At 44.2% G+C, this 13,184-nt stretch overlaps 3 protein-coding genes across 9 annotated transcripts in view; all 3 read left to right on the plus strand.

The window, feature by feature from the left end:
- The window catches only part of LOC133251350 (protocadherin alpha-C2), a 208,809-nt gene that overhangs the window by 79,078 nt on the left and 116,547 nt on the right, over positions 1–13,184 (plus strand). The window contains exon 1 of one of the 7 annotated variants that reach the window (XM_061423687.1): positions 6,108–8,647. The exons of the other annotated variants lie outside the window; for them this stretch is intronic. Coding sequence (XP_061279671.1) covers positions 6,254–8,647 — 2,394 coding nt within the window. The 5' untranslated portion in view covers positions 6,108–6,253. Of the gene's footprint in view, positions 1–6,107; positions 8,648–13,184 lie in introns of those variants that run through there. 7 annotated transcript variants of the gene reach the window in all.
- LOC133251351 (protocadherin alpha-10-like) overlaps positions 1–13,184 on the plus strand; it is a 119,679-nt gene that overhangs the window by 23,630 nt on the left and 82,865 nt on the right.
- Positions 373–3,230, plus strand: LOC133251354 (protocadherin alpha-12-like). Its single transcript, XM_061423700.1, has one exon. The coding sequence runs from the start codon at positions 388–390 to the stop codon at positions 2,857–2,859; it is 2,472 nt and encodes an 823-aa protein (XP_061279684.1). The 5' UTR covers positions 373–387; the 3' UTR covers positions 2,860–3,230.

A 13,184-nucleotide genomic window follows, 5' to 3' on the forward strand; every position in this document is an offset into this window, starting at 1 on the left:
ATGCCACATTTCAATGATTATTTTGTGATAGACTTTGAAGCAGAATTATTTTTAAAACTGAAGTATAATAGAAGTATTTGTGCTTTGTTAAGAATATTATATATATTAAATAAATAGGTATTTGCAAATGATCCATTAAACTACCCAAAAAGTTGAAACAGATTTAAAGTGAACCAAGAAGTGGCTAAACCAAAAAGAACCTCAGGCTCTTTCTTGTACTTACATAATCAGTCACATGATGTCGCTGTATACTCAAAAGGTGAAAAGGGAAAACTGTCTCCAAGTCCAGATTCCAACAATCCACAGAATAGGATAGACTCCATATTGACCGGAAGGCTGGGTAAAATTTACTGAAGATATACTTACGGAAGGGGAGACTGGTCATAAATGTTGGCAGGCGAACTATCCCTTAAAACTGACAGTCTCACCTCAGAGATCTCTTTATCTGCAATGGTGCTTTCTTGGAGAGGAGGCTCCGAAGCTCGGAGCCTGCTACTCTCGGTTTTGCTCCTCGCAGCCTGGGAGTCGGGGAGGGGCCAGGTCCATTACTCGGTTCCCGAGGAGGCAAAACACGGCACCTTCGTGGGCCGCATCGCCCAGGACCTAGGACTGGAGCTGGCGGAGCTGGTGCCGCGCCTGTTCCGGGTGGCATCCAAAGGCCGCGGGGACCTTCTGGAGGTAAATCTGCAGAATGGCATTTTGTTTGTGAATTCTCGGATCGACCGGGAGGAGCTGTGCGGACGGAGCGCGGAGTGCAGCATCCACCTGGAGGTGATCGTGGACCGGCCGCTGCAGGTGTTCCATGTGGAGGTGGAGGTGAAGGACATTAACGACAACCCGCCAGTATTCAGAGGAGAACAAAAGCTACTCATTTCTGAATCTGCGCCTTTGGAGTCTCGTTTTCCTCTAGAGGGCGCTTCTGATGCGGATATCGGCCTAAACTCTCTTCTGACCTATAGGTTAAGTCTAAATGAGTATTTTACTCTTAAACTAATAACGAAAACCGACAAAAGTATATTGCCTGAACTCATTCTTCGGAAGTCACTGGATAGAGAAGAAATACCAGAACTTAATATGTTGCTGACCGCTCTGGATGGCGGTAAACCCCAGCTAACAGAATCTGTTCAGATTCAAATAACCATCCTGGATGTTAATGACAATGCTCCTGAGTTTGATCAGCCTGGCTATAAAGTGGTGCTGTTTGAAAATGTCCCAAACGGCACCAGAATCATTCAACTAAATGCTTCTGATCTAGACGAAGGACCAAACAGAGAAATTTCCTATGGAATCAGAACGATTCTGCCACTGAGTGAGAAATGTATGTTTTTAATAAATCCACAAACAGGTGAAATTAGAATTTACGGGAAACTGGATTTTGAAGAGAATAATGAGTATGAAATCCAGGTTAACGCTATTGATAAAGGGATTCCGCCCATGGCTGGTCATTGCACGGTCCTGGTGGAAGTTCTAGACCTGAATGACAATACCCCTGAGGTAATGATCACTTCGCTGTCGCTCCCAGTGCGGGAGGACGCTCAGGTGGGCACTGTCATTGCCTTGATCAGCGTGTCCGACTGTGACTCCGGCGCCAATGGACAGGTGACCTGCTCACTCACACCACCCCATATCCCCTTCAAGCTGGTGTCCACCTTCAAGAATTACTATTCGATAGTGCTGGACAGCGTCCTGGACCGCGAGAGTGCGTCGAACTATGAGGTAGTGGTGACAGCGAGGGACGGCGGCTCACCTTCTCTGTCGGCCACCGCCAGCGTGTCCGTGGAGGTGGCCGACGTGAACGACAACGCGCCCGCCTTCCCGCAGCCCGAGTACACGGTGTTCGTGAAGGAGAACAACCCGCCCGGCTGCCACATCTTCACGGTCTCGGCGCGGGACGCGGACGCGCAGGAGAACGCCCTGGTGTCCTACTCGCTGGTGGAGCGGCGGGTGGGCGAGCGCGCGCTGTCGAGCTACGTGTCGGTGCACGCGGAGAGCGGCAAGGTGTACGCGCTGCAACCGCTGGACCACGAGGAGCTGGAGCTGCTGCAGTTCCAGGTGAGCGCGCGCGATGCGGGCGTGCCGCCCCTGGGCAGCAACGTGACGCTGCAGGTGTTCGTGCTGGACGAGAACGACAACGCGCCTGCGCTGCTGCCGCCCGGGCCAGGCAGAGGACCCAGCGAGGTGAGCCAGGTGGTGGTGCGGTCGGTGGGCGCGGGCCACGTGGTGGCGAAGGTGCGCGCGGTGGACGCTGACTCGGGCTACAACGCGTGGCTGTCTTACGAGCTGCAGCCGGCGGCGGGCGGCTCGCGCAGCCCGTTCCGCGTGGGGTTGTACACCGGCGAGATCAGCACGACGCGTGCCCTGGACGAGGCGGACGCACCGCGCCAGCGCCTGCTGGTGCTGGTGAAGGACCACGGCGAGCCGGCCCTGACGGCCACGGCTACCGTGCTGCTATCGCTGGAGGACAGCGGCCAGGCGCCCAAGGCCTCTTCGCGGGCGTTGTCTGGTGCAGCTGGCGCAGAGACGGCGTTAGTGGATGTGAACGTGTACCTGATCATCGCCATCTGCGCGGTGTCCAGCCTGTTGGTGCTCACGCTGCTGCTGTACACGGCGCTGCGGTGCTCGGCGCCGCCCAGCGAGGGCGCGTGCGGGCCCGTGAAGCCCAGGCTGGTGTGCTCCAGCGCGGTGGGGAGCTGGTCTTACTCGCAGGAGAGGCGGCAGAGGGTGTGCTCTGGGGAGGGGCCTCCCAAGACCGACCTCATGGCCTTCAGTCCCTGTCTTCCAGCGTCTGGAGAAGATTGTTTAAATCCTTCCAGTGAAGTAAGTCCTTGGTATCATTTAAGTATGTTAGTCATTTTGTAGGTTTCATGTATTAGCCCAAATTTTCAAGCATTCAGTTCAGTTCAGTCGCGTCCGACTCTTCTCTACCCCATGGATGCCAGGCTTTCCTGTCCATCACCAGCTCCCAAAGCTTGCTCAAACTTATGTCCATGGAGTCGGTGATGCCATCCAACCATCTCATCCTCTGTCGTCCCCTTCTCCTGCCTTCACTCTTTCCCAGCATTCCATTTAATCTTTTCCAATTATTTTCAGCATTTCAAGCATTAAATAATTGGAGAGGATAAAATGGAGGCCATGGATAACCAGATTTAAAGTTTCCTGGCTCTATAATTTTTCATATTATCTATGAATTTCTAGCCTTGAAAGAAATAAGTACATTTGAGTAAAAACTAAGTTCTGATAAATTTATTTTTAATTTGTACTCAATTTCATAATTAAATGAAATTTGCAAGGTTAGTGTAGAGAGTTCCCAGATATCATAAACTAGATTCCTTTACTGCTCTTTACATGCATAGACTTGTAAAATAGTCTTCTTGATCACCAATCTAGTTGCAGTACAATCCCCTTTCAAGTATAATAACAATAATAAAAATTGTTATCAATTCTAAAATGAGTAATTTGTTATTGCTCCCATAGAGTACCTTTCTTTCCATTGTGATTGGCTGCAGTACTGTTGTTATTTACATAAAATATGCCATTTAAAATATTGTAATATCTATCTAAAGCAGGATGCACCTTATAATTAATAGTTTATAACAATTTAACTGATTCTTTTTCTTGGTAGCACACAAATAATGACACATCTTACAATTAGTAACATTGATTTGATTCCATAAAATATAAGAATAGTTATTCAGGACTTGTCTGGTGGTCCAGTGGCTAAGACTCTGCATTCCCAAAGCAGGAAGACTGGGTTTGATCCCTGGTCTGGGACCCAACACAACCAAAGAATATTTATCACCCCCTATTTTTTCCAGGACCTGTTCTAAGATCTTTAATTGTATTATCTCATTTAGTTATGAAATCACCCCTACAGTGCAGGTATAATATTTATTATTAGCATTCTACTGATAAGAAGTCGGAAACTTAAGCCACATAGATCAGGCAAAGTGACACAAACCCAGTTTTGGAGGATCACCAACCCATTATGGCATGCTACTGCTCTGATACAATTATTGGGTGAATCTTCTAAAAGTGTATTTTACATCTTGTAATTTTCTTCCACACAAAGCCTTTCCAGAGTGTTTTTTAATGTGAGGGAAAGAAGTAAGTAAAAAGGGAGATACTGAAAATCAGACAGGCAGAGAAGGAATGAAGATGAAGATGAAACATATGAATGAGAATAGAGAAAAAAATTAAGACAGTAGGGTTGGCCTTAAAAGTGGCACGATTTTTCCTTAGTAGTGAATGAATAATAGAGAATATAAAGAGAAATGTCAACATAAGAAGAGAGCCATTGAGTTTGTATTTGATGACTTATCTTTCTGGGTAAGTCATCTGAGAACCACATGGTTGGAATGAGGTTGGGAATTTGAGAAAAAAGAAGAAAGTATGGAAGAATCTCTATGGGCAGGAATTATGAATTCACTTGAGGGGTCAATTGAGGTAAAGGTGAGCATAAACTTGTAGAGAATATAGTAATGTTAAGTGGCTAATGAACTGAGGAGTTCAATAGAAAGCATTGAGAAAATGAATAGTTAGGCTGTGTATTGAAAGGTAAAGAAAATGTTAAAGAGAGGTGATATAAGAAGATATGTACCTATAGGGTATCTGAAAGGGCATGTTTTATTTTAATTTTTAAAATTTTAATTTGTGTTAGAGTATAGCCAATAAACAATGTTGTGATAGTTTCAGGTAGACAGCAAAGGGATTCAGTTATACATACACATGTATCCATTCTCCCCCCAAATTCCCCTCCCATCCAGGCTACCACATAATATTGATCAGAGTTCCCTGTGCTATGCAGTAGGTTCTTGTTGGTTACCCATTTTAAATATTTCAGTGTGTACATGTCAATAGCAAACTCCCGAACCATTGGAAAGGCATGTTTTAAATGGTTGACTGTGTATTCTAGGTTAGATGGAGAGGTAAAAAAGACAAAGTAGGGCCTAATAGACAAGAACAATTAGAATCAAGAAACTATTCCCATTATAAAAGTAAAGGTGTGTTAATAAAAGTAATGGAGCAATGAGGAGAATGATGGTGAGAGAGTATCAAATACTCACATTTTCAGAGGCGAGCAAAGGTTCAGAAATGAACCCAACTCTTATTTCCTGCAGAGTTGGGCACAAAACAGGCAAGAGAGTTATGGAGCTATACTTTTTCTTTCCTAGCCCTGTTGGCATGGAACTTGGTGACTTGGTAAAGATAAAAGTAAGATTCCCTCCCTTTCTTCCTTGCTAGAGGTTTGTTAACATCTGTATCTACTTGTTGTTACTTGGAAAATCAGAGTCAACTTAAATGATAGTAGGAAATTCCCCAGTAATGGTATAGTTAGGGAGAAAGAAAGGGGAAGTTTAACCTACTGGTAGTAATTCCATTTTTAGCAAATACATGAGATACTAGTTCTTGGCATGTTTTATACAAAGAAAATCCAGGACTTCAAAGTATTGTTATATCTAAATGGTCAATATTGTGTGTTTATGTACATACACACTCACATACAAACTCATATTTACATTGATGGACATTTTCTTTCAATACAAATATTTTATCCAAATTTACAATCATGTTTGGGGGAAGTTAAAAATATTGTATTATTTAAAATCTGGTATATCAGTTACCGAATTTTCCATGTTCATTTATTTCATTCTTATATGATTCGTTATGTTTCTGCTTGGAGTCAAGGGAGTTGTGTGAGTAGGTCTCAAAAATATTACAGGAAAAGGACAGTCCCACCAAAATCTACAAAGCTATTAAGAACTAGAGTCTGATTTCCAAAAGCGAATGTGGACTACTACCTCTTTTTACAAATTCTGCACCACGTTTTACACATGCAAAAATGTTTTTGTGGAAAGATGGAACTCATCAACCGATTTCAACTAGAAGCCAATGCTGAACAGAATACAGTGATTTACTGTTGCTGGAGAGAAAAACATTTAATCTTCCATTACGTATTTGCAGTGAAAAATGTCATGAAATGCAAGAAGAAAAAATAAATCCCCTACGGCAACGGAAATTATGAACTGAGTCGTTATTACACTTACACATTCATGCGCATGGTGTCGCTCTTCACTGAAAACAATTCCGCGAAGAAAGCGCCTCCGCTCCTTCCTTCTTGGAGAAAATTGGGCAGATAGTGGAAAACCTCCGCGAATCCTCCCGCAGTAGAAGGCCGTAAAATTAGACCTTGAGGGGCATTTGAAGTAAGGTAGCCTATAGACTTCAGATATCTTTAAAGGCTTTTGAGTGTACCATGCTGATTTCCTGGAGAGAAGGCCCAGGAGCTCGGCTTTTGCTGCTCTCGCTTCTGCTTCTCGCAGCCTGGGAGTCGGGGAGCGGCCAGGTCCATTACTCGGTTCCCGAGGAGGCAAAACACGGCACCTTCGTGGGCCGCATCGCCCAGGACCTAGGACTGGAGCTGGCGGAGCTGGTGCCCCGCCTGTTTCGGGTGGCGTCCAAAGGCCGCGGGGACCTTTTGGAGGTAAACCTGAAGAATGGCATTTTGTTTGTGAATTCTCGGATCGACCGGGAGGAGCTGTGCGGACGGAGCGCGGAGTGCAGCATCCACCTGGAGGTGATCGTGGACCGGCCGCTGCAGGTGTTCCATGTGGAGGTGGAAGTTAGAGATATTAACGACAACCCGCCTGTGTTCCCAGAAAGTGAAAAAAGAATAATCATTGCTGAATCTAGACCTCCGGAAACTCGGTTCCCGCTAGATGGCGCATCTGATGCAGATATTGGAGTAAACTCCGCCTTGACGTACCGAGTCGATCCCAACGATTATTTCACTTTGGACACACAAAACACTCGTGAACAAATGTCTTCGTTATCACTTGTGTTAAGGAAATCATTGGACAGAGAGGAAATTCAGGAACATAGTTTATTATTGACAGCTAGTGATGGAGGTAAACCCGAGTTGACCAGCACAGTTCAGCTGCTGATTACAATCCTGGATGTGAATGACAACGCACCAGAATTTGACCAATTAATTTATAAAGTGAGAATGTTAGAGAACTCACTTAATGGCTCATTAGTGATCAAACTAAATGCCACAGACCCTGATGATGGTACAAATGCAGACATAACCTACTCATTTAGAAGACCTGTATCACCTGCAATATTATATGCGTTTTACATAAATCCCGACAGTGGAGAAATTAGGACAAAAGGTAAATTGGATTTCGAAGAAAATAAATTGTATGAAATATCCGTGGAAGCGATTGACAAGGGGAATATTCCAATGGCGGGTCATTGTACCATTTTGGTGGAAATAGTAGATATAAATGACAATGCTCCAGAAGTTACCATCACTTCTTTGGCTCTTCCGGTGAGAGAGGACGCTCAGGTGGGCACTGTCATCGCCTTGGTCAGCGTATCCGACCGTGACTCCGGCGCCAACGGGCAGGTGACCTGCTCCCTGATGGCTCACAACCCGTTCAAGTTGGTGTCCACCTTCAAGAATTACTATTCGATAGTGCTGGACAGCGTCCTGGACCGCGAGAGTGCGTCGAACTATGAGGTGGTGGTGACAGCGAGGGACGGCGGCTCACCTTCTCTGTCGGCCACCGCCAGCGTGTCCGTGGAGGTGGCCGACGTGAACGACAACGCGCCCGCCTTCCCGCAGCCCGAGTACACGGTGTTCGTGAAGGAGAACAACCCGCCCGGCTGCCACATCTTCACGGTCTCGGCGCGGGACGCGGACGCGCAGGAGAACGCGCTGGTGTCCTACTCGCTGGTGGAGCGGCGGGTGGGCGAGCGCGCGCTGTCGAGCTACGTGTCGGTGCACGCGGAGAGTGGCAAGGTGTACGCGCTGCAACCGCTGGACCACGAGGAGCTGGAGCTGCTGCAGTTCCAGGTGAGCGCGCGCGACGCGGGCGTGCCGCCCCTGGGCAGCAACGTGACGCTGCAGGTGTTCGTGCTGGACGAGAACGACAACGCGCCCGCGCTGCTGCCGCCTGGGCCAAGCGGAGGACCCAGCGCGGTGAGCCAAGTGGTATCCAGGTCCGTGGACGCGGGCCACGTGGTGGCGAAGGTGCGCGCGGTGGACGCCGACTCGGGCTACAACGCGTGGCTGTCGTACGAGCTGCAGCCGGCGGCGGGCGGCTCGCGCAGCCCGTTCCGCGTGGGGTTGTACACCGGCGAGATCAGCACGACGCGTGCCCTGGACGAGGCGGACGCGCCGCGCCAGCGCCTGCTGGTGCTGGTGAAGGACCACGGCGAGCCGGCGCTGACGGCCACGGCTACCGTGCTGCTGTCGCTGGAAGACAGCGGCCAGGCGCCCAAGGCCTCTTCGCGGGCGTTGTCTGGTGCAGCTGGCGCAGAGACGGCGTTAGTGGATGTGAACGTGTACCTGATCATCGCCATCTGCGCGGTGTCCAGCCTGTTGGTGCTCACGCTGCTGCTGTACACGGCGCTGCGGTGCTCGGCGCCGCCCAGCGAGGGCGCGTGCGGGCCCGTGAAGCCCAGGCTGGTGTGCTCCAGCGCGGTGGGGAGCTGGTCTTACTCGCAGGAGAGGCGACAGAGGGTGTGCTCTGGGGAGGGGCCGCCCAAGACCGACCTCATGGCCTTCAGCCCCAGTCTTCCTCCTTGTCTGAGTTCTGCGGAGGGACCAGGGGAAATAGAAGCAGAATTAGAGCAGTTGAAAAAGGTGAGGTCATATTTTAAATTTTCTTGCTGTTTTAGCCACCCTCACAGTTTTAAGATTCTTCAATCTCAGTTTTAAGGTCATTCTTTAATTTACTTGTCATTATGGTTTTAATGAGTGTTACTGACATCATGAGTTCCATTAATCTTCAAATTAAATATTAGTAAAAAAAACACAGTATTGGTCATAATGCTAATTATTTGCTTTTGTTGAATTCTTGACAGTTTAAAAATATTTATTGCTTACATAAGCATTTTTCAAGAAACTCCACATTGTGAGTACTTAAGCATCTAGAAAACCATAATTAAACATTTTAAAATCTGTGTCTTTAAAATTTATAGATATGCCCACATACAGATTTTGTTTTGAATGTGGCCATAACTTTTTACATAAAGTTTTTTTTAAAGATGCATTTTTCTTCCTTCTTAAAGAATCTTTTTTGTTTGCTCCTTCCTTATTTTACTCTGGCACATCACCATTCCCCTGTCTGTATACAATCTGAAAAACTTTATGATTTTCCTTTAACATTTTTATTTGCAGTTACATAATTATTCACATACATGCATACATGTGGTGGGTTTTTATTATTGTTTCTTTTGGAAATTTTGTTAGCATAGATACTGCATTTTACATTTCACAGTCACCAGTACTTTGTGGAAATCCCTGATTCATTTAATAGCTGTGTAGTACTCTATAGTGTGGATGTACCATTTATATGATATCATTTATATAATTTATCAGTTATTCACCAGTTGATGAGTACTTTGTGTTTTTTTGCCCTCATAAACCATGCTGTGGAGAAGGCAATGGCACCCCACTCCAGTACTCTTGCCTGGAAACTCCCATGGACGGAGGAGCTTGGTAGGCTGCAGTTGCTCAGAGTCGGACACGACTGAGCCACTTCACTTTCACTTTTCACTTTCATGCATTGGAAAAGGAAATGGCAACCCATTCCAGTGTTCTTGCCTGGAGAATCCCAGGGATGGGGGAGCCTGGTGAGCTGCCATCTATGGGGTCACACAGAGTTGGACACGACTAAAGCGACTTAGCAACAGCAAACCATGCTGTAATATCATTTTACATATTCCTAAAATATTTGTGCCTTTATTTGTATAAAATTCATTTTCAGATATTGATGAATCTAAGAGTATGAATAATTTTAATTTAAATATATTTTCTAGATTACTTTCCCAAAATTTTGAATTTCTTTTCATCTCCACCAAGAAGTTTGAGCACTCTCCCTTTTATCTTTAAAAGCAATAGAGGTCTTACATTCTGCCAATGTGATATATGTAAATGGTATCTTTGTTACTTTAATTTTAGTTCCTGTATTTTTTTTTTATTTATTTAATTTTAATTCCTGAGCATAATGTCATCAGCATTTGGTTTTCATTGATTTGTCAGTTAAATTTTTTGGTTGTTTTTCAATTTGGGAAAGTTCTTTGTCAATAATTAGCTTTTATCTCCCATCTATATCACAGATATTTTTCCTCCTATATATTGATTTGTTTAGGATATATTTTGCCATATAAAAGTATTTTTAAAATTTCTCTGTTTCCTGTTATGGATTTTAAAGTCTTTTAAGTTTATTTAGGGATATCTTCCCAAGTTTTATACTGAACATTCATTAATTAATTCATTTAAAAACATTTAAATTTAATTTAATTAAAAAACTGAAGTATAATTGATATTAATTTCAGGTGTACAATGTAATGATTCAGTATCTGTGTATACTGTGAAATGATTACCACAATAAATCTAGTTAACATTCATCACTATACATAGTTACAAAAATTTTTTCAATGAGAACCTTTAAGATCCTTTCTTTAGCATCTTTCAAATATATAATACAGCATTATTAACTATAATCACCATCAGTTCAGTTCAGTTCAGTCGCTCAGTCATGTCCAACTCTTTGCAACCCCATGAATTGCAGCACGCCAGGCCTCCCTGTCCATCACCAACTCCCAGAGTTCACCCAGACTCACATCCATCGAGTCAGTGATGCCATCCAGCCATCTCAACCTCTTTTGTCCCCTTCTCCTCCTGCCCCCAATCCCTCCCAGCATCAGAGTCTTTTCCAATGAGTCAACTCTTCACATGAGGTGCCCAGAGTACTGGAGTTTCAGCTTTAGCATCATTCCTTCCAAATAAATCCCAGGGCTGATCTTCAGAATGGACTGGTTGGATCTCCTTGCAGTCCAAGGGACTCTCAAGAGTCTTCTCCAACACCACACTTCAAAAGCATCAATTCTTTGGCGCTCAGCCTTCTTCACAGTCCAACTCTCACACCCATACATGACCACAGGAAAAACCATAGCCTTGACTAGACAAACCTTTGTTGGCGAAGTAATGTCTCTGCTTTTTAATATGCTATCTAGGTTGGTCATAACTTTCCTTCCAAGGAGTAAGCATTTTAATTTCATGGCTGCAGTCACCATCTGCAGTGATTTTGGAGCCCCCAAAAATAAAGTCTGACACTGTTTCCACTGTTTCTCCATCTATTTCCCATAAAGTGATGGGACCGGATGCCGTGATCTTCATTTTCTGAATGTTGAGCTTTAAGCCAACTTTTTCACTCTCCTCTTTCACTTTCATCAAGAGGCTTTTGAGTTCCTCTTCACTTTCTGCCATAAGGGTGGTGTCATCTGCATATCTGAGGTTATTGATATTTCTCCTGGCAATCTTGATTCCAGTTTGTGTTTCTTCCAGCCCAGGGTTTCTCATGATGTACTCTACATATAAGTTAAATAAGCAGGGTGACAATATACAGCCTTGACGTACTCCTTTTCTTATTTGGAACCAGTCTCTTGTTCCATGTCCAGTTCTAATTGTTGCTTCCTGACCTGCATACAAATTTCTCAAGAGGCAGATCAGGTGGTCTGGTATTCCCATCTCTTTCAGAATTTTCCACAGTTTATTATGATCCACACAATCAAAGGCTTTGGCATAGTCAATAAAGCAGAAATAGATGTTTTTCTGGAACTCTCTTGCTTTTTCCATGATCCAGCGGATGTTGGCAATTTGATCTCTGGTTTCTCTGCCTTTTCTAAAACCAGCTTGAACATCAGGAAGTTCACGGTTCACATATTGCTGAAGCCTGACTTGGAGAATTTTGAGCATTATTTTACTAGTGTGTGAGATGAGTGCAATTGTGCGGTAGTTTGAGCATTCTTTGGCATTGCCTTTCTTTGGGATAGGAATGAAAACTGACCTTTTCCAGTCTTGTGCCCACTGCTGAGTTTTCCAAATTTGCTGGCATATTGAGTGCAGCACTTTCACAGCATCATCTTTCAGGATTTGAAATAGCTCAACTGGAATTCCATCACCTCCACTAGCTTTGTTCGTAGTGATGCTTTCTAAGGCCCACTTGACTTCACATTCCAGGATGTCTGGCTCTAGGTGAGTGATCACACCATCGTGGTTATCTGGGTCATGAAGATCTTTTTTGTACAGTTCTTCTGTGTATTCTTGCCATCTCTTCTTAATATCTTCTGCTTCTGTTAGGTCCATACCATTTCTGTCCTTTATCACCATACTGTACATTATATCACTAGGACTTATTTATTTTATAACTGTCAGTTTGTCCTTTTTGACCACCTTCACCCATTGCACCCACCCCTTGCATCTGGCAACCACTAATTTGTTGTCTGTATCTATAAGTTTGTTAGATTCCATATATGTGAGATCATTTTTTCTTAATATAGACATTTATCACGATAAACCTCCCTCTTAGCATTGCTTTTGCTGTATTTCATAAGTTTTTTTTAAAATATGATTTTATTTTTTTATTTATGTTTGTTGCTGCGTGAGCGAGTGGGGGATACTGTCCAGTCACAGCATTTTGGCTTCTGATTGTGATGGCTTCGCCTGTTGTGGAGCATGGGCTCTAGGCATGGCGGCTTCAGTAGTTTCAGTAGTTGTGGTGCAGGGGCTTTAGTTGGTCTGCAGCATGTGGGATCTTGCCAGACCGAGGACTGAACCCTAATCTCCTGTATTGGCACATCGATTCTTTACTACTGAGCTACCAGGGAACCCCACCTCATAAGTTTTGATATGTTGTGTTTTCATGTTCAGTTGTTTCAAGATATTTTTGAATTTTCCCTTGATTTCATCTTTGATCCATTGGTTTCCAGAAAAGCGTTGTTTAATTTCCACATATTTAACCATTGTGGTTGGAAAAGATACTTCATATGATTTTAGTCTTTTAAAATTTGCTTACCCTTGATTTGGATCTAGTATCTGATCTATCCTGGAGAATGTGAGCCTGGGTATTAGCTGAAGTGGATGTTTTGGAGGCAGCTTGTAGTTGTGTGTGTGTGTTTTTAAACGTTTTCAGCCATTCTGGGCCCTTTGATTGGATAATTTAATCCACTTACATTTAAAGTAATTCTTGATAAGTAAAAACTTACTATTACCATCTTGTTCATTGTTTTCTGGTTGTTTCATTGTTCCTTTGTTCTTTTCTTCCTCTCTTTCTATCTTCTTTTGTGAACTGATGATTTTCCATTGGGGTATACTTTGATTCCCTTTTCTTTAT

Source organism: Bos javanicus, chromosome 7 (genome assembly GCF_032452875.1).
Source record: "Bos javanicus breed banteng chromosome 7, ARS-OSU_banteng_1.0, whole genome shotgun sequence".
NCBI classification, from domain to species: domain Eukaryota; kingdom Metazoa; phylum Chordata; class Mammalia; order Artiodactyla; family Bovidae; genus Bos; species Bos javanicus.

Excerpts from the sequence above, each read along its gene's own strand:
- LOC133251354 (XM_061423700.1), top strand. The coding sequence starts at position 388 with ATGTTGGCAGGCGAACTATCCCTTAAAACTGACAGTCTCACCTCAGAG.